Below are 19,889 nucleotides of genomic sequence, written 5' to 3'. Positions count from 1 at the left end.
GTAAGTCAGAACTTGCTACTGTGATGTTATTTAACACAGTGTTCTAAGCCCTCTAGAGAAGGATGCCTATGTATTTCATCAATTTTTTTAAAATAGAAAAGCTAGTTTTTAATCCTCTGTGTGGGCGAGGAATTGCCAAGTGCTTTAAAGGCACACATAAATTACACTCTTTGGCATGTGTTCAACTACCGCAAGATGAAAACTTATTTTTCACTCCAACAATAAAAAGGGAGCCTTCACAACTAGAATTTCAGACACAGGAGTTTTAAAAACAAGCGAAGAAAAAATTTGCTGTTCCCAAACACCTCTTGTGAAAGTGGACTATACAGCGTTCTAAGAGATGTACATGGAGCCCGAGGAATAAAAAATTGCTAATTAAAAAGGTAATAAGAGCTGAGGTTTCTGTTTCCAGCAGTAGATTGTCACCTACAGGAGCTGCAGCTCAAACAGGCAGACGTTCACAGATTCATAGAATCATAGAATCATAGAGTTGGAAGAGACCACAAGGGCCATCGGGTCCAACCCCCTGCCAAGCAGGAAACACCATCAGAGCACTCCTGACATATGGTTGTCAAGCCTCTGCTTAAAGACCTCCAAAGAAGGAGACTCCACCACACTCCTTGGCAGCAAATTCCACTGTCAAACAGCTCTCACTGTCAGGAAGTTCCTCCTAATGTTTAGGTGGAATCTTTTTTCTTGTAGTTTGGAACCATTGCTCCGTGTCCGCTTCTCTGGAGCAGCAGAAAACAACCTTTCTCCCTCCTCTATGTGACATCCTTTTATATATTTGAACATGGCTATCATATCACCCCTTAACCTCCTCTTCTCCAGGCTAAACATGCCCAGCTCCCTTAGCCGTTCCTCATAAGGCATCGTTTCCAGGCCTTTGACCATTTTGGTTGCCCTCCTCTGGACACGTTCCAGTTTGTCAGTGTCTTTCTTGAACTGTCTTTCTTCAGTTTCCGGCATCACTCAGGATGGAGAATCTGTCACCCTCCAGGTGCTTTTGGACTACAGTTCCAATCATCCCCATCCATTGCTCATTTTGATTGGGGTGGGGACTAATGGGAACTGTAGTCCAGTAATGCTGCTTCCTCATCCCTGAGCTGAAAGAATAACAAGTGACAGGAAGGATCTTTGCCTGAGACCCCAGAGAGCCGCTGCCAGTCAGAGTAGGCAGTACCAGCCTAGATGGACAAATATACTGACCTTGTGCCTTTGAACTCATCCAAGCAGATCCCCAAAACATTTACTGAATAAATAAATCCCACCAGATTGTTTCCAACTAAGTCCTACTTAGTCGACCCACTGAAATTAATGGATGCCAAGTTCATTGGGTCTACTCTGGGCAGGACTAGTATTGAATACAGCCCATTGATTTTACTGGATCTTACTTCCAAGTAAATATAGTTTTAAAAAGCACCATTTAAATTCCTCTTGAATGTAATCTTGGGAGAATTCCATTTCCACCCCACCCAACCCTCTTTTCTTTTCTCTTGTTTAGTTTTTCGGTGCCAAGCATTGGCAGAAAGAAACTTGGCAGTCTGTTGATTCTCCTTTCTAACATTAAAAAGTGTTTCAATTTTCTTAATCCAATGGCAGCACCTATTAGCTGAAGAAGTGCATTACGAGCCTATTGCTCCAGCTGTAGAAGGCTCATTGGGTCTGTGCAGGGTTTTTTTGTTTTTAGTTCATTATCTGCTGAAGTAACACAGTCCCATTAAGAGCCAAAGTGGGAGCCTTTTGGATGATTATCATCATAAGCCTCAACTCTTCCCACTTCCCCATCCATCCCCGCCTCACTGTCCCCTTTGCATCAGATGGTGATGTTCAGCTACATCACCCTCATCCCTCATTCATCTGTAACATACTATGCTATCCTGCTTCATTTTCAGTCTGTTCCTCCAACATTAAAGCAGAAGAAGCTCGCACAAGGGTCTCACTGGGCCATGCCATCAACACTCTTCCACCCCCTCTTGTTTTTGCTAAAGCCAAATTAACATCTAAAGTTGTATTAAAGGGAGGCTTTCTGCAAAGGGATTAGATGCAAAGTTAATATGTTTGCGGGCTGCTGCCTCTTCCACACATACCCCCGTCTCCCCAGGCAACAAATCTTGGGAAGTGATGCTAACTTACCTCCCAACCTTCTGGTGCTGTTTCTGAAAGACAGGCTAGTCCATAAGAAAATATCTCTGGTCTGTAATTGTGGATCAGGTGGCCGAGTTGGACTAGGGTGGATGATTTGCGTGGGCCCGACTTGACTCAGCTCTGCCCACCTGGGTACTTGGTAGGGATGTTATTTTGCTTGCTCATTTTTTCCGATCATTTCTGCACCAGTTTACAATTTAAAAAAACAAAAAAGGCATGTCCTTATTCACCAAGATAATAGTGCGACTTTCCCAATAATTCTTCTCTGCAATTTTGCCTAATCTACCAATCAGGATGAATGTTCATTACATAGCCAATGTCGTCTAATTTCCCTACAAGCAAATCAGGATGAACACCCAATAAACAGGAGGTCTGGATCCACCCAGTGATTCTCCAGAGCTGCATACATGTCTGTGTTTATGGTGTACATATAAAAAACACAAATCTTTCTCTCTCTCTCTGTAATTTCGCAAGCCCTTGTTCTCTGCAGTGAATCTCGCTCCCTTTCCATTGGATTTTTGTTCCCCACAATCCAGCTATGAAGTATCCGTGATAAAACAATTCCAGCCAAGCTCTGTGTCATAGGCTTTATTTCATGCTATGGTTAGAAGAGGATAAAAAAGTGTTTTAAATACTTTATCCAAGACAAATGATAGTTTTTTAAAAAAACCAGAATCCCCAAACCCAGTATTACCCTTTGTTGCCCAAATTTTAAAACCATTAAAGAAACTTCAAGGAATGTGTGTATATGCATGTGTGTGTGTCAGTCTCTCCCCCACCCCACCCTACACACGTCCCCATTACCCCCTGGCCATCAAAATGCCCAGCTACAGATATCATAGCATCAAATAATTGTAGAGTTGGAAGGGACCCAAGGGTCATCTAGTCCAACCCCCTGCACTGCAGGAATCACAGCTAAACCATCACGTCCATACAGAGCTATGACACAAACTGTGCAGTCAAGTACGGGGTGTGTGTGTGTGTGTGTGTGTGTTTAAAACAGGTGCAGATTGAAGAAAGAAAAGTTCTCAGAACTGCGAAGAAATGGACTGCCAGCCAGCTAGCCTTTTAATAGTCCAATCACAAATAAAAAGGTTTTCTATTGGGTCCTTAAAAGCCGGTTAAAATCCAGACTGTGCAGAGCTCCACCCTTGCATTTTTGCTCCACTTTTAAGCATCTCTCCCCACAAACACCTGGCAAAGCAATTATTCCCTGGCGACACACACCAGATTAGTTTGGATCAGACCCTGATGCACCAGGTGCTTTTTCTCCCCCAGGCCCCAATCCAGGACTTATCCTTCTTGAAACTGGAAGATGACACGACAGATGAAGAAGTGAAATGCCTTATTGTTGTGCAGGATTAGGCAGCTGTGGAGCCTTGGCAGGAGTTTCATGCCAAAGTGGGGAAGACTGTGGCATCTGACTCGCTCTGTGGAGACTAAAGAGGGGGAAACAAGCCAATAAAAAGGGGTGGTGGCCAACTGCTTTGCTGTCTCAGTGACAGAGGAAGGGAGAAGAACAATCCTCTCTATTAACGGAATATCCATCTGGCTTTGGAAGTGCTGTGGTTAAAGTTGGCCCTGAGTAAGGCCCTTCCATTAAGAAGCTCTGCTGTGGCTCAGAGGATCTCAGTTGCCTGTTGCCCAGCCTGCCTCCATTTTGTGACCCTTACATTGTGTAAGCCACCCAGTAGATGACATTGACTGCTGCAAAGGCTGCTGGGAAAACTGCCCTGGCATATATGTCAATGGTATCTGCATCGATGGGCTTGAAGAGAGACTTCAGGCCATTTTTCTTCTCGGGTTTAGTCTCCTGTTGCTTCTTGGTCTCTCCCGCTTCCACTTCCACTGACCCAGGCAAGTTTTTAGGGACTCTGTGGTGCCTGTTGGAAACAGCAAGTTCCTGGTTGACGCCTGCTATCGAGAGGGAAAACATAACAATGGCGTTCTTCACATTGACCTGAAATGAGAAGCAGAAGATGATCAACATGTCTGTAGGCCAGGGGATGGGGAACCTGTGGCCCACCAGATGTTCCCATCCCTCCCTATAGGCCTTGTTGTCTGAGGCTGATGGGCCAGCAACATCTGGAGAGCACCATGTTGGTTATCGCTGGTGACTTACCTGTGGCCCACCAGATGTTGCTGGATTGCAACTCCCACCATCACCAATTACTGATAGTACTGATGTTGATAGGAATTGGAGTCCAGCAACATCTGGAGGGGAACAAGTTCCCCATACTTGAATTAGGTGGTCATACTATTATTATTATTATTATTATTATTAAAGATTTTCTTGTTTTACAGAAGTATATGTAATGTCTCTCGTATTTTTTCCGTGTAACATTTTTACAAATCAGTTTCATTTGTTGAGACATGGGGGGGGAGGGGGGAAGATGGGGGTGTGTGGTTGGGTAGCGATGTTTCTATTTTGCTTAATGTATGTAGGGTTTGGTGTCAGCGTTGCTCATGCAGGTTCTCTGCTGTTCATTTGTGTTTCTTTGGAGGTGAGAGAGGTTGGGGTTTGCCTAGGGTGTGGTTGTTTGTTTGTGATTGGCTGTGGTGATCTTTGTTTTTGCGTGTGAGCAGGGTGGGTGGGTGTTTTGGATCAGGTTAGCCATATTGATTTGTATGCTGTTGGTGGATTATTGTCATTGTCTTGTCATTAGGTGGTCATACTGATATCTGTGGGACTTTCTCCAAGTAAGCATGTTGGGCTGGCATCAGCTCCTGGCATCCTTGGAGAACTGCCAGGGCTTGTTGCTGACACCTGCCTTGACTCTCCCTTAAATATTTTCCTCAAGACAGCAGTAAATCACACGGAGTAAGTAAAGTTAACTCTTTATTAGAAAAAAACAGGATCTGCAAAGGAGGGCCTTTTGGCCTCCCTCATCCCACTTTCCTGCTGCAGCTTCTAGCTCTGATTCTGGACTGCTCTCTGCCCCAGACTCCCCTCTCTCACTAAGCCCTGTTACCACTGCAGCTACAGACCTCTCCTCCCAGTTTCTTCCTCTTCTCCCTCCGACCACACATCGTCGTCCCACCACCAGTCCCCTTGCTCTGAGCCTTCTTTCCATGCGGGTTCCCCCACTGGTTCCTGCTACCATTCCTCTGTGTCCAACCAGTCCATGGCAGATAGCTTTATATGATCAGAAAGTGGCTTGCTTCTCCCATTACTCTTTCCCACCCCACCCCCTTTGTCTTGCCTGCATGGCTAGAGAATGCTGGACCACACATTTCAGCCCAGTTCTCCCAAATGGGTGGATCAGAGTCTGAACCCACCAGAGGCTCTTACTGACCTCTTCTGCCTGCCTGCTGGTCTTGATCTTGTCTTTTTGCTTCTTCATGTAGTCTGCATTGAAGTGAGCAAATGCATATTCCACCAGTGCGGCAAAGACAAACACGTAACAGATCCAGAAGTACACATCCAAGGCCTTGATGGCTGAAGCCCGTGGGAGTGAAGACCGAGCACTCACCATCAGGGTGGTCATGGTGAGGACTGTAGTTATACCTGAAAGAAACAAGATGTGGGGAGGATGTCCCAGCTAGAGTTTAATTCTGTTTAGTCCAAGGCTGGGAATAGCTTTTTTTCAGTCTGAGGGACACATTCCCATCTGGGCAACCTCCCAAGGGCCATATGCCAGGGGCAAAAATGGGTGGAGCAAAGAATGCACATTTCACCTTTGAACAGTAGGCCATATTCTATACTCACTCACATAAACCACTCTATTCCTCATACAGGATAAGCATTATCAGAGTTCACGTTCCAGCCAGGGAAAAAGCACCAAAGGGTGGTGCAAAGCAAGGCTGGTGAGGCATTTGGCATGGGAAGAGTAGAGAGAGTCAGGACCGTACCCTGGAGGGCTAGAGGGCTGCATTTGGCTCAAAAGTGAACAGGCACCCAGTGCAGCAGCTTCACGTCAGACATTATGCTCGACTAGTGGTAGGGGAAGAAACACCAAGAAGGAAAGGCAAATGTGTGGGAGATTAACAACCAAACCTAACAAATGCATATTCTTGCTAGTTAGCATGAGAAGGGGCTGATACAACAGAGCTGTACTGCTGATAGATAGATACTCAGGCCATAGAAATACAATTGGTAGAGAGGGCTCTGTGTGATGTCATTTCCCCCTCCTCACCTAAATAGGAAAGTTCATATAGTACTTCCTGATCCTTTCTCTTTCTGTGACCAGCCATGAGGGCAGATGTGCCCTGTGCTTGCTCCAACTTTAGCCACATGCCTGAAGCTGGTTATACTGTAAATATAAGTATTTTGCCTGCATAATTTTTACTGCTACTATTGCTGTGAACCAATGCATGATTATAAAGTAAGTACGGTACATGTTTTTTTAAACTTACTTTACAAGTTGTTGCCTGATTCTTTTTTAAATGGAGTAAGAAAGGGAGAACAAGCTTACTTCATTGGTAGATTTGTTCAAAAACAAGGTTTTATAGCCTAATTCCTATGCTTTTAATTTGGCTGCCAATGATGGGATTTTGAAACTGTTCAACCCACACATATGGGCGCCTGGAGGCATAAATTCCAATTAATATAGCCTCACCTACCCATTAAAGCCCATCCCACAAAATGCTCATCCCACTTCTGTGGGTTTTAACACCCTACAATAGGTCCAGAGCCATCAAACAATACTCTTTTACCTAGCGAGACTCGGGCAGGCACAGCTGACTGACTGATCCAGAAAGAAACCCATGACATGGCGACCAAGAGGATGGAAGGCACATAGGACTGGATGATGTAAACACCTCGATTCCTCCTCAAGTGGAAGTGGAGGCTCAGCCGGGGGAATTGACCAGCTAAACGAAGGAGACAAAAAGGCAAATGTATTTATTTACATCTTACCTTTCTTACAAGGACCTCGAAGTGGCTTGCATGGTTCTCTCCCCCATTTAGCTCAGTTTTATCCTCACAACAACCCTGTGAGGTAGGCTAGCTCTGAGTAGGACTAACATTTGGATAAAACCCTTTTTTTGGGGGGGGGAGTATGTGAAATCCATTTTCATGGGAGGGGGGATAGCAGAATGATGCAGTCTTATGGATGAACAAGTGCAGAACTGATGCTGACCCAAAATAGACTTATCCATTCATTCCTAATGGCACTGTATAAATAAAAATGTAGTTAATTGATTTTAAAAGGTGTCTGTCCCTCCCCTGCCACCACATTTATATTATTCAAAGGAGCTCACCCCAGATGTGGGAGACCCTGCTGAATTGGGAGTTGAACCCTGGGTCTCTCCACAGTTCTGGTCCAAACCAGGTTTTATTTGTAAGGGAAAAAATATATGTAGATTTAACTTGCAAAGATCAATTAATCAACAAAAATGCATATGATTAAATTAATATTACGGTAGTGGAAATTGATGCAAATGTGTATATTACGTGTGAATGCACATGTTTGTCAAAACGCACACAAAAATGTGCACATCATTAGAATGCTGATGAATTATCATGAAGATTTTTCTTTTTAAATCTCAAATTGCTCAAAAATGTGGAGAACTAAATTTAAGTTTGGAAAGATCACAATATCAAGAGGTCCTTCCTTCCCTTACTCTTGGCAAAACCTAGTTGGATGTTACCCAGTCCCATCCCTGCAAAGCTTTTAAAAGGACTGGAAGCTTTGTTTACCAGATTTGAAGTTCATCACTTCTGTAGCAAACCGGTAATTGGTGATGGTGAACTGAGCAAGCTGCAGCTTATCCAGTCCATGGATCTGATCCTGGTTTTCAGACCAGTGGTAGACGATATCCTCTGAGGAGTAGCCATCTGTCAAAAGAAACTGAATAAATACAGGGATACGGGGAAAGATAAGAAGATTGACATGCTCAGGATGAAACACTCAGAATCCATGGCCACAGTTCTCTTACTGGTCCCACTGGTTAATGCGTTCTGGCCCACTTCAAACCTAATGAACCCAGTTCAGTGTATCAGAGCTAACCGACCTGGAAACAAGCAAGGTGTTCTCGTGCTTCTATTCCCATCACCCACCCCTTTTAGGAAGATAGGAAGCACCAAATCAGGCAACTGGTCCATCTAGCTCAGCATTGCCTACACTGACTGGGCTTCTCCAGATTTTGCAGTGCAGATTTTAATGAAAACAACATACAGAAATGCATGATATGAGGGGACGTTGCTGTGTAAAAAAATGTTCCTTAGGCAAAACTGCATTAAAATGTGTGCATTAAAAGAAATTTACACAAAAATGCATGATGAATTTTCACGATGACTTTTCTTTTTTTTACTTAGAGAATCGCAAGCTAATGCAGAGAGGGTTGGAAAGACAGAAGGATATTAGCCAACTGGAATGTATGCAGGGGACGGTGACTAAGGGCCTGTCCACACTACTGCTTCTCCTGTGCCCAGAAAGCACGGGTCCGGTTGACCTCGACTTTCTAGGCATGGGTCTGAGCTGTTTCCCCCTTGTCACACTCCTTTACCAGGCAAAACCCACTCTTTAGCTCTAGATCAGAACTGCATTTGTGGAAAACCAGATTGCCATTTGCTCCAATTGAGTGCTAAAGAGCGGTTGTCGTCGCCGTTGTCCCCAGGGAAAGCAGTGGGACAAGAGGAAGTGTGGATGAGCCCTAAGTTGATAAAGGATCTGGAAACCAAGCCATATGGAGAAGAGTTGAGGGAGTTAGGTATGTTTAGTCTGGAGAAGAGAAGACTGACAGGAGATATGATAGCCATCTTCAAATATCTGAAGGGCTGTCGCGTGGAAGGTGCAGCCAGCTTGTTTTCTGCTGCTCCAGAGGGTAGGACTCGAACCGGTGGATTCAAATTACAAGCAAGGAGATTCCAACTAAACATTAGGAAGAACCTTTTGACAGTAAGAGCTGGTTGACAGTGGAACGGACTTCCTTGGAAAGTGGTGGGCTCTCCTTCATTGGAGGATTTAAAGCAGAGATTGGATGGCCATCTGTCAGGGATTCTTTTTTTGTGATCCCTGCATCGCAGGGTGTCTACTAGATGACCCTTGGGGTCTCTTCCAGCTCTACAATTCTATGATTCTATGAAAAATAAGAAACTGATATTGGCAGATTCACCCACCTCTTCCCTATCTCAACATTCACAGGAAAAGGCAAGGTATATATAAAATTAGAGCTTTTTCTGTAAGAAATAAATATTTCTGCAAGAAATAAAATTAAAGCTTCTCTTCACTTGTGCAAAATTGCTACTCACTTGAGCAAAATTGCTACTCTTCAAGTGCTTGGCTCACCTGTCCATTTTCTACATCAACATCCCCCTCTCCACAAAACAAAACTCCTTGCTTGTCTTTAAACCGCCCCCACTCCCATGGAGAACCAACTTTCCTTTTTTTAATCTGTTTTAAGAGGCTTCATTTCTCCTTGTGATTATTGCTCTATAAACACAATCTGCAAAATTAAATTAAAATCCAAGCCCTCTGTAAAAACTCGCCAGCAGACTAAAATTTTGCCGCCTCATTCTCTGGCTGCCTCTGCATTTACTGATTGCATAAGTAAAAAGAACTGCAGATTGCTATATTTGGTGGGATAAAAATGTATTGTGCTTAATTGCTCAGAAAACAGTCAGTGCTAAAAATGAAATGAGAGGGAGGAGGAGGAGGAGGAGGAGAAAACTTGCACCAGCGTACAATCCGCTCTAATGCTTTCTAGTCCCAGTGCACAGCTATTCAGGCCTAGAGAAATAGCATCCAGGTCATCCTGGCGTTAAACTGTGTGCAACAGCGTTTCCATGGTGCCATCAGGCCATGCATAGCACCATTTAACCTGCCATCCCACCACCAGTCAGATTTCAGAAGCTCTGTGGTGCTGTGACAAAACCACATTTAGACAGAGTTGCAACGTGGACATTTGCTGTCAGCTGCCTTGAGTTACAAGAAGCCCACTAAAAACGTTCAAATAAATTGCAGGTAGGGCCAAATCTGTTAATTTCGGTTTCTTCTTTTTCCACTCTTTAAGTACAGTTATCCACATTTCCATGTTAGTTTGGGATAAAACAAAAACAAGTCCATGAAAATGTTGCAGCATTTTAGGGTGACTCTTTCCTAATATGCACATTTCTGCAAATGTCAGACATGTTGGGAGCTGTATTCCAGCCACAGCTGGAGCACCAAAGCTTATCCTTCCATGCTCTAGATGCTGTTGGACTCCAACTCCCATCAACACCACACAGCATGGCCAATGGTCAGGGACTATGGGAGCTGGGAGAGCTGTGCTTTCCCTGCTCCTGCTCCAATAATTAAGGGGTTTGCACTCTGGGCCAAGGCTACCCTGTGTGAAGGAAATTATCTCCTCCACTCCCTGCTCTCCCATTTGAGAAGACCTTTTTAAAATAGACACCTCAGAATTGAACTCACAGCTCTCCAAATCAAGCATGCACTCCTGCTCATCCATAGGGTACTTGGTAAGGTCCATGTCACAGGCCACCGTTGAGGTGATTCTATCCAAAATGAAGACAGCAGCAAAAACCACCATTACATATAGGCTAACATTTGCCATTAAAAATATTATTATTATTATTATTATTATTATTATTATTATTATTATTACTGTTTTATACTACAAACAACAAGAAGCAGTGTTAAAACAAAAACCCACCCTCCCACCATTTTTGAAGACATGAGTTTGGGTTACATCAGAGCTTGCATCCCTTAAATTGTCATATTTCCAGTTTGGTGGCAATTTCTCTTACTGCCTGCAATGATAGCAAACAAAACTTTATAAACTGGAGAAGGTCCCGCATTCTCCTCTTCTGCACTGTACATAATAAAAGCATGTCAATCCACACAAAATGTACCTTTTCATTTCATTCTCCTTGCTATTTTTAGTTTAGTGGTTAATTTTTCTGTCCGTGCAAAATTGCCAGGCTTTTTAAAAATAACTTGTGGTCAGTGTTGCACCTTCTAACAATTTCCAATATCTAGTTATTACTAGCCTGGCTGCTGCTAAAAGATAGATAGATAGATAGATTCTTTATTGTCATTACACAAGTGCAACATTGCACAAGTGCAACGAAATTGGATGGTGATGATGATTTGACTACTATAATTTATTACTCATTCTTCAGCCTAAGGTTGCAGGTCAGGTTGCAACAATTAAAACATAAGATGCTTAAATAACCCCATCCCACCCTACCTGGCCAGTTAAAACTTTAAAAATGTGCTTAAAATGCAGGTCATATTCTCTCATAGGTAAATTTTATGTAATGCGAACTCCAGGCCTTTTACTGTGTTTTGTCCGGTTATCTCCCTAATATCTTTGAATAATTCCCCTCAGAATGTGGCTCCCCTATTGCAGGTCCGCCACATGTGCTTATATGAACCCAACACCTGAGCAGCCCCTCCAACAAGTTGGTGGGGCAGGCAGCACTAATGGTGACTGGTGAGTTGGTGACTTTCTGCTTCTCAAGAGCCTCACTAGCCTATACAAGTGCAAGTAAACATCAGCATGAACTACAGATCCTTCTGAATCTAGTGGAACCGCACAAGGCTGATCAAAGGCCAACTGGTCCCTGCCCACAAACACATGTGGCCTGAACTATATGCAGCACTTGGGAAACCACCTAAAACCCAGCAAAGGTTGCCAGCACAAAAGGTCATTCTTCCTCATGAAGTTTCTGTTTTACCTGATGCTGTACAGAATGACCCCATCAGGCTGCAACCGGATGAGCTTGTTCTCCACAGTGACGTCATGGAACCAGGCAGACTTGGCATTGACGATGAAGGTATCCGGCAGCCACAGCTTATCCACAAAGCGACTGTCCAAGCCCAGGGTTTCGTTGGTGTGATTGTACGACAGCCGGTCATCGCGCCAGCTTTGATGCAGGAAGACTGTCATTGTGTATTCCTGAGGAGAAGAATCACCAACACTGGCTGCCATTAAAATTTCCCACAATTCCATAATCTGGAGAAACATATATCTTTATTCCCCACCCACCCCCACCCCCGAAAAATGTTGGATGTTACGACACGGCAGCGTTATTTTTCTTCAAGCGCCAACTTACCATATTGACTTCTGATATGTGGTCAATGCTGGCAACTTCAATGGCTAGAGCAACGTTAACAGGGGGGCCTGAAATAGGGGAAAGGAAAAAAAAAAGAGGGGGTTATTTAATTTTATTTATGAGATTTCTTACTCCCCATTTCACCATAAGGTCCCAGGGCAGGTTACAACAATAGAATATTAAATTAGTCTTTAAAAAGGAAAAAACCCATCACCATTATAAAGCAAGGGAAACCTTTCCAAACGGTACACAAAAGTTTACATTCAGCAAAAGAGGTGGGTCCCACAAAGCAAAGCACGTTAACTGCAAGAAGCCAGAGGCCAGGGTAAAGTGATGTGTACTGTACAATGAAGAGGCTCAGTGAAGATATAATGAAGACATGTCTATGGGGAGGCAATTCCACAATTTAGGGGCTGCCACAGAGAAGGCCCCTTCTGTCCCGGGCCACCAATCCCCCGCTTTTCTGAGGGTAGTGAAACTACCAAGAGAGGCCAAACTGGCAATTCTTAACACCCCGGGAGATTGGTGAAGAGGCAGTCTTTCATATATTTGAGGCCTACCTAAATCTTTCAGGGGTTCGTACTTTGAATTAGGCCCAGCAACAAACTGGTAACCCGTGCAGCTTTTAAAACAGGAGTTACACAATTTGCAAGTAGAACCCCCGTCAGTGGCGTAGCGTGGGGGGTGCAGGGGGGGCCGGCTGCACCGGGCGCAACATCTGGGGGTTAGGGTTAGGGGGCGCAAATCCACGGGTTAGGGGGCGCAAATCCATGGGTTAGGGGGCGCAAATTACTTGCCTTGCCCCGGGTGCTGACAACCCACGCTACGCCACTGACCCCGTCAGTGAAACTGAGGGAATCGTGACTTCTTCTCCACCTGCCACCTGATGGTGTCCAAATGGGGGCTTTTGTGCCATTAACAAAGCCTAAGGGCCAAACTACGCATGATTATTCTTCTTCATTAAATTTGTAGACTGCTCTTCATCCGTAGATTTTAGGGTGGTTCACAGCATAAAAATACAAGATAGCCAACACAAAATACATAATAAAAACAGGAACAAATAAAAACAAGAACAAAGCAAAGCAATAACCCCCTTTCCTCCACCTATATTCGGAAGCTGGTGCCCTTACCTTATCCAAGTTTGTAATTTGATTGGACAATGGCAATTTTTAAAAGCCATGGTTCCAGGACTTTCTGAAAAAGCTTAAACTGTTAATACTCACGTTTCAGGTTGGTATATTGTTTGGCAACTGCAAAACCCTCCACAACTATCCTATACAGGCTCAGAGTTATACTGGCTACTTAGTTTTCACCTCCACAGCCTCACAAGTGGTTTCCAGAGTTAACCCACGTGTTAACACTTGTTGTGTTGTCATTGTCACTATACATCAGACACACGTTTAGGCATGTGGAGAAAAGACTGTGCGGTCCTGATCCATGGCATATCCATCAATCCAAATCAGGAGCCCATGGTAATATTCTGTTGAAATTTGCCCTGTAACCACAGATATATGCTACCGTGCTGCAATGTAAATTGTTTCATGGTTTGTTTGTTTAAAAAATTGAGCCATATCCAGCTTAGGCCCCATCTGCACTGTACATCTTAAGCAGTAACATACAACTTTAAACAGTCAACAACTTCCCCCAAAGAAACATGGGAAGTGTAGTTTGTTAAGGGTGCTGAATGTTTCTGGGAGAGCCCTATTTCCCGCATGGAACTACGATTCCCAGGGTGGTTTAACGACGTCAGCCAGAATCTTACCTCCAATTCCGGGCCTGAAATTTCTTGCATACCCTTTCATCAGGTCGTCCAAATTAGGCAACCAAGATATTTCTATGTTTGACCCGATGTAATCTCCAATATCGTTCATAGCTCTGTGTTGTTGTTGTTGTTAAAAAAGAGGGGGGAAAACATGTCATCAGAACACAGGAATTTGCCAAGTTATTCCAAGTCAGGCCATTGGGTAACTGTAGGTCAGTACAGTGGTACCTCAGGTTAAGTACTTAATTCGTTCCGGAGGTCCGTTCTTAACCTGAAACTGTTCTTAACGTGAAGCACCATTTTAGCTAATGGGGCCTCCTGCTGCTGCCACGCCGCCGGAGCACAATTTCTGTTCTCATCCTGAAGCAAAGTTCTTAACCTGAAGCACTATTTCTGGGTTAGCTGAGTCTGAAACCTGAAGCATATGTAACCTGAAGCGTATGTAACCCCAGGTACCACTGTACTATCCACACTGGCTGGCAGTGGCAGGAGTCCGTGTGTTGGGGCAGGACGTTTGCAGCAGGGATCTGTTGTAATGAGGCACCTAACCATAAGCCTGCATTTTTATCAAAGCTTCTATATATTTCAATCAAGGCTTGTATTTAAAAATGAGCTTAAAAAAGGATTTTCAAATGTTTCATGCCAGGCAGAAGAAACCTTGGCCATTCTCCTAAGACAAGAGGGCCCCATTGATTTATAGTAGAAAAACAATTCTCAAAGTCATAAAAAGGGAGAATTACATATGCTGCCCCAAGGCTGAGAAAACACCATTAGGAATGGGGAAGATAATACCAATGTGCCTCCCAGTAAAATGAGCCAGATCTTCTTTCTAAGGTTCAAAGGCCAAGAGCAATGGAGAAGCATCTAGCTGGCTGTGAAAGGAGGGGTGCAAACTGAAGAGGCTTCTTTTAAAAGTTGTGTTTTACTGAGTTTCTTCCTTTTTACTTTGAAAAGCTTTATTCTTTTAAGAGGCTACCTATGATAAATGTATGAAATATATTAGCTTAAATATATTGGCTTAAATGTAATTATGCAAAGGATTTAAGGAATGCTAGATTCTTATTTCATAGAGTCATATTGCAATAGGAGACCAGAGGGGCAAATGAGCCTAGCCCCCCCCCCCCCTGCCAGACAGAAGACGCCATCCAAGCAGTCTTGATATATAGTTGTCAGGCATTTGTTTAGAAACATTAAATGAAGGAAATCTTTCAATGTTGATGTGAAACTCAAGATCCTTGACATCTGTTGAACATAAAAAATGTAAGATTAAACATTTGTTTTAGAAGGCAATAGGGCAAGAAGGGCAAGAGGTGAGCTGGTAATTAAGATTCCATGTAAGATATATTATTACTTATATGTCATATATATAGCTCTTTGTCTCCCTTATAAGGGCAAGGAAATGGGTGTATCTTTTGTGGGTGTATCTTTTGTGATTGGTTCTACCAAACAGCCAATAGGAATTTCAACCAGGCTGATTGGACAGAGGCAGCCACAGGAGGAGCAAAGGGGGCTGGATTAAGGGAATATAAGTGCTGGCCAGAATGGCAGGAGGCCAGGCCAGAGCTTGGTAACCACGTACCACTGAGCCTCTTATTTATTTGTCTGACAAATAAATTACTATTTTAATTTCTCTATTGCTGCGTTGAATATTTCATTCCAGCTAAGCGTTAACCACAAGCAGGGTGCTACAGTACCTGAGAACTTTCCCTGTGCTCTGTTCTCCCTCTGGACAAGAGGAAATGATAAGGGTTCAAGGACACATTTCAGCTTGGCAAAAACACTCAAGACAGGGCAGGCAAGGGGTGTAGCCTAAAAAGAGAGGGTGTGGCTTTGGGGACAATTCTGAGAGCCAGGGCCTGGAGGGCCACATTTGACATCTGGGCCTGAGGTTCCCCATTCCTGTCCTAGATAATTCCTCTGACTACTGATTGCAATGGGGGGAGACCATGGGAGAGGGGTATCACTTATTTGTTTAATGTATATATATCCCGGCTGTCTCCCAAGATGGGATTCAATGTGGCTTTCAAAACTTCAAAAACATAGCTCTGAAATACAAAATAATTCTAACAAACCAAGAAGAAGAAGAGGAGGAGGAGTTTGGATTTGATATCCCGCCTTTCAACCCTTTAAGGAGTCTCAAAGCGGCTAACATTCTCCTTTCCCTTCCTTCCCCACAACAAACACTCTGTGAGGTGAGTGGGGCTGAGAGACTTTAGAGAAGTGTGACTGGCCCAAGGTCACCCAGCAGCTGCATGTGGAGGAATGGAGACGCGAACCCGGTTCCCCAGACAAGGAGACTACCGCTCTTAACCACTACACCATACTGGCTCTCAGTGTGAAAACCAGTTGAAAACAATAGTTAAAATACAATAAAACACATTTATAACTAGCATGAAAACACTGATTGCCCAAAGGCCTGACTGAATAGGAAGGTCTCTGCCTGCCAAGAGAAAGATATCAAGGAGGGACACAATCTAACCTCCCTTGGGAGGGAGTCCCACAACATGGGAGCAGCCACAGAAAAGGCTCTCTCGCAGGTCGCCAGCAACTGTGCCTCTGATGTTGATGGGGCCTGGAGAAGGTGCTCACCTGAGGATCTTAGCACCCGGGCAAGTTCATAAAGGGAGATACAATTTTCCAAGTAACCCACGCCCAAGCCACATAGGACTTTATAGTTCATGATCAACATGTTGAATTGTGCCTGGAAACAGATCAGTCACCAGTGAAATTGTTTTGACAGGGGAGTAATATGCTCCCTACATTTAACTGACCCCAGGCAGTAGCCTGGCTGCAGTATTCTGTACCCAGTCAGAAGCATCCGATTGGCCATTGTGGGGAAACAAGATGCCTTGGGTCTGATCCTGCAGCGCTGTCCTTAACATCCCCTGAGCAGCTCCTTCTGACAGCAGTTCCCTTATGGGTGTGGGAGAGAGAACTTGCTGTTGGACCTCAAAACCGGTAATGAGTTAAGCTCCAGAGCTACATGAGCTACATAACTCAAAACATTAGATGAGAGCCGCCCTCAGATCTGGCGCAACAGCTCCCACCAGGCTCCGAAATAAGCAGAGCGCTTGAAAAGAAATAATGCGGGTAGAAGGAGAGAAATCTTGTTAAATATTGATGAAAGGCTGTAGTCGAATATACCATAAGCATTTCCTGTCTTGGGACTTACGTAACTTTCCTAGGGGTTCCCCCCCCCCCACTCCCCTTTCTTCTTCTTCCATGTGTCACTGGCCCAAAAAAGGAAGCAAAAGCCCTACTTCCGAAATTGGTCTTTTGCATTTAATGCCACAAGGCCATGCTTTGAATTGCTCTGCAAAACAAACAGGGCGGAAAGTGTTATTCAGCTTTTGTGTTGATTGTGCTCTGGCTTCCCATGTATGCGCAGACAGCATCAGGGGGGTTTGGGATACCGTTCTGTGGATGTATGTTCTGAGTAACACAGACACCATCAGTTGCTGTTAGTGGAGTTGTCAAAGATGGAAGAGCTTTACAGAATGCAATAAGAGTCCTGCTACATCAGGCCAACAATGGCCCATACAGTCCAAAATCCTGCTCTCACAGAAGCCAACCAGATGCTTGTGGGAAGCCCAGAAGCAGAATCCGAGCACAACAGCAACCCTCCCCCTTTGCAGTTCCCAGGAACTGGGGTTTACAGACTTGTGGGCCCAATGTAGGGGTCTGGAAGGCTGCATGGAGAGCCCATGGGCTTGAGTCTCCCCACCACTGCACTACAGTGGGACCTCAGGTTACAAACATTTCAGGTTACACACTCCGCTAACCCGGAGGTAGTACCTCAGGTTAAGAACTTTACCTCAGGATGAGAACAGAAATTTCGTGGCGGCGGCGCAATGGCAGCGAGAGGCCCCATTAGCTAAAGTGGTACCTCAGGTTAAGAACAGTTTCAGCTTAAGCACGGGCCTCCGGAACGAATTAAGTTCTTAACCAGAGGTACCACTGTATATGAAACAATGCTTTTGTTTTTTTAAAAAAAGAACAATAACAAGAAAGAATAAAAAGCCAAACAAAGCTGTCTGCTTCTGCATTGCCACTCCCTTTGGCAAGTGCATATTGCATGTCTGAACTGAAAATGTATCCCAAGATGAGTGATTCATCCCTGCATTCAGTCACCGCATCAGAGTTTAATAAAAGCCACTGTGTGAGGAGCTGTCATTAGCAATGGCATCACTGGATGTGGGGTGGGGTGGGGGAGGAAAGAGGGGAAAGAAGAGCAAGATCCAACCCTTGCATTTCTTTCTGACATGTTTCCCCTGTATTCAAAGGTTCAGCAAGTCATTCCCTGTTGGTTACTAACCTCTGTGTCATTCGTTAAAATGTGGGTTTTTATAGAGAGAGGCAGCACAAGAGAAATTAGAAACATGGGAAGCTGCTTTACAGCAAGTCAGACCATTGGTCCATCTCGCTCAGTGTTGTTTACACTGACTGGCAGAGGCTCCATCTGCACTATGCATTTATACCAGAAAATACCCCTTTACACAGTCATGGCTTCCTCCAAAGAATCATGGGAACTATAGTTTGTTAAAGGCGCTGAGAGATGTTAGGAGACCTCTATTCCCCTCACAGTGCTACCATTCCCGGAAATCTCTGGGATGAGGGATGGATTGTTAAACCACGCCGAGAACTGTAGCTCTCGGAAGGGAAGAGTGATCTCCTAAAATCTCACAACAATGTACATCCCTCCATGGACGTAGCCAGGTTTTTTGTTGGGGGGGGGGGAGCAGCCAAGATTGTTGAGCCGTTGTCTTGGCCAGGCCACCACCATCTCTGACCTCAGGATTCCAGAACTTACAGCTATCAGTTTTGTGGGAAGGAAAGCAGGGGCCCACAGCCCAGGTAGGGCTTGCTAGCTCTGGGAGGAGGTGTGTGATTCCTCATCTGGCATAGGCTCAGGACAGGTGAGGGTCACATGCCTCATCAAGCCCAGAAGGTATAAAAGGAAATCCGTCCTGGCCAGGCTGGCATCTGTTGAGCTTTTCTTGGGAAATCACAGGTAAATATACCCCATAAATAGGACATTGCAGGGGGCAGGCTTCTGCTGGGGCGGGGGGCAGAACCTCAGATAACTGAGTACTTTCAATGCTTTTCAATAATATTTGTGGTTCTGGGGTGGGGGGAAGCTGCCCCTACCTGCCACCCCTTGACTATGCCCATGCATCCCTCTCCATCACAAACTATGGTTTCTTCACTCACCACCACCACCTCCCCGTCTCTTCCTTTTCACAAGGGAGAGCATCTTTCCCCAAGCTCTGTGGAGCATCTCATTTAAAAACAGGGAGAGATTCCCACCTTTCAGGAAACCATCTCCTAACCACCTGACGGAACAGCCACCAATCTAACTAACAAAAAGTAATGGTTCCTTAGGAACTGTAGGACCAGGGAGGGACATTTCATCAAATTACTTCAAGGATTTGCTGTCAATATTGGTCTCTGTTTCTCTAGTGGTGCAGGCTGGAGATTGAGCAACATTTTGACCTTCATTCTTTAAGTGCTGCTGTCAAACTCTCATTTTAAAAAAATAAACAAATGAATAACCTTTTCTTATACCACACCTTTCCTCTCGAAGCATTGAACAAAGTTGCTGAATCAACTAAAGCTGGTTAACTTCCTTACCAAGAGAGATTTTAAATGTAATTCCCCCAATTTTAATGTTTTTAAGTTTTCCCATCCACCTGTTTCCAGGTGTTTGGTTTTTAAAAAAATGTATTATGACTCATCAGCACAAATAATCCCAATGCCACTTTTTAATCAGGAATGGATACAATTCTCAACTGACCATGCCTTCCTGGAACTTCCACTGCCATACAGCAGGGCCGGCCCAACACATTTTGGCACCTGAGGCAAACTACAAAATGGCACATCTCCGCACCAGGAAAGGAGTGAGTGAAGCTCCACATCAGGAACAAGGATGGGAGGAGACCAGCAAGGTCTCCTATTTGCTAAGGAGCTGCTGTGAAGGTG

At 44.4% G+C, this 19,889-nt stretch overlaps 1 protein-coding gene across 1 annotated transcript in view; it reads right to left on the bottom strand.

Annotated features, from left to right (window-relative positions):
- Window positions 1-3,422: 3,422 nt before the first annotated feature.
- The window catches only part of GABRD (gamma-aminobutyric acid type A receptor subunit delta), a 33,274-nt gene continuing 16,807 nt past the window's right edge, over window positions 3,423-19,889 (bottom strand). The window contains exons 2-9 of the mRNA XM_081871158.1: window positions 13,911-14,023; window positions 12,149-12,216; window positions 11,771-11,991; window positions 10,503-10,585; window positions 7,790-7,927; window positions 6,805-6,960; window positions 5,445-5,656; window positions 3,423-4,108 (exon numbers count right to left, since the gene is read on the bottom strand). Of these exons, the coding sequence (XP_081727284.1) occupies window positions 3,818-4,108; window positions 5,445-5,656; window positions 6,805-6,960; window positions 7,790-7,927; window positions 10,503-10,585; window positions 11,771-11,991; window positions 12,149-12,216; window positions 13,911-14,023 (1,282 nt within the window). The 3' untranslated portion in view covers window positions 3,423-3,817. The remainder of the gene's footprint in view (window positions 4,109-5,444; window positions 5,657-6,804; window positions 6,961-7,789; window positions 7,928-10,502; window positions 10,586-11,770; window positions 11,992-12,148; window positions 12,217-13,910; window positions 14,024-19,889) is intronic.

Source organism: Podarcis erhardii (genome assembly GCF_964252035.2).
Source record: "Podarcis erhardii genome assembly, chromosome: 7".
Lineage (NCBI taxonomy): Eukaryota > Metazoa > Chordata > Lepidosauria > Squamata > Lacertidae > Podarcis > Podarcis erhardii.
The sequence above is the reverse complement of the archived record's forward strand: the minus strand, read 5'-3'. Positions and strand labels throughout refer to the sequence as shown.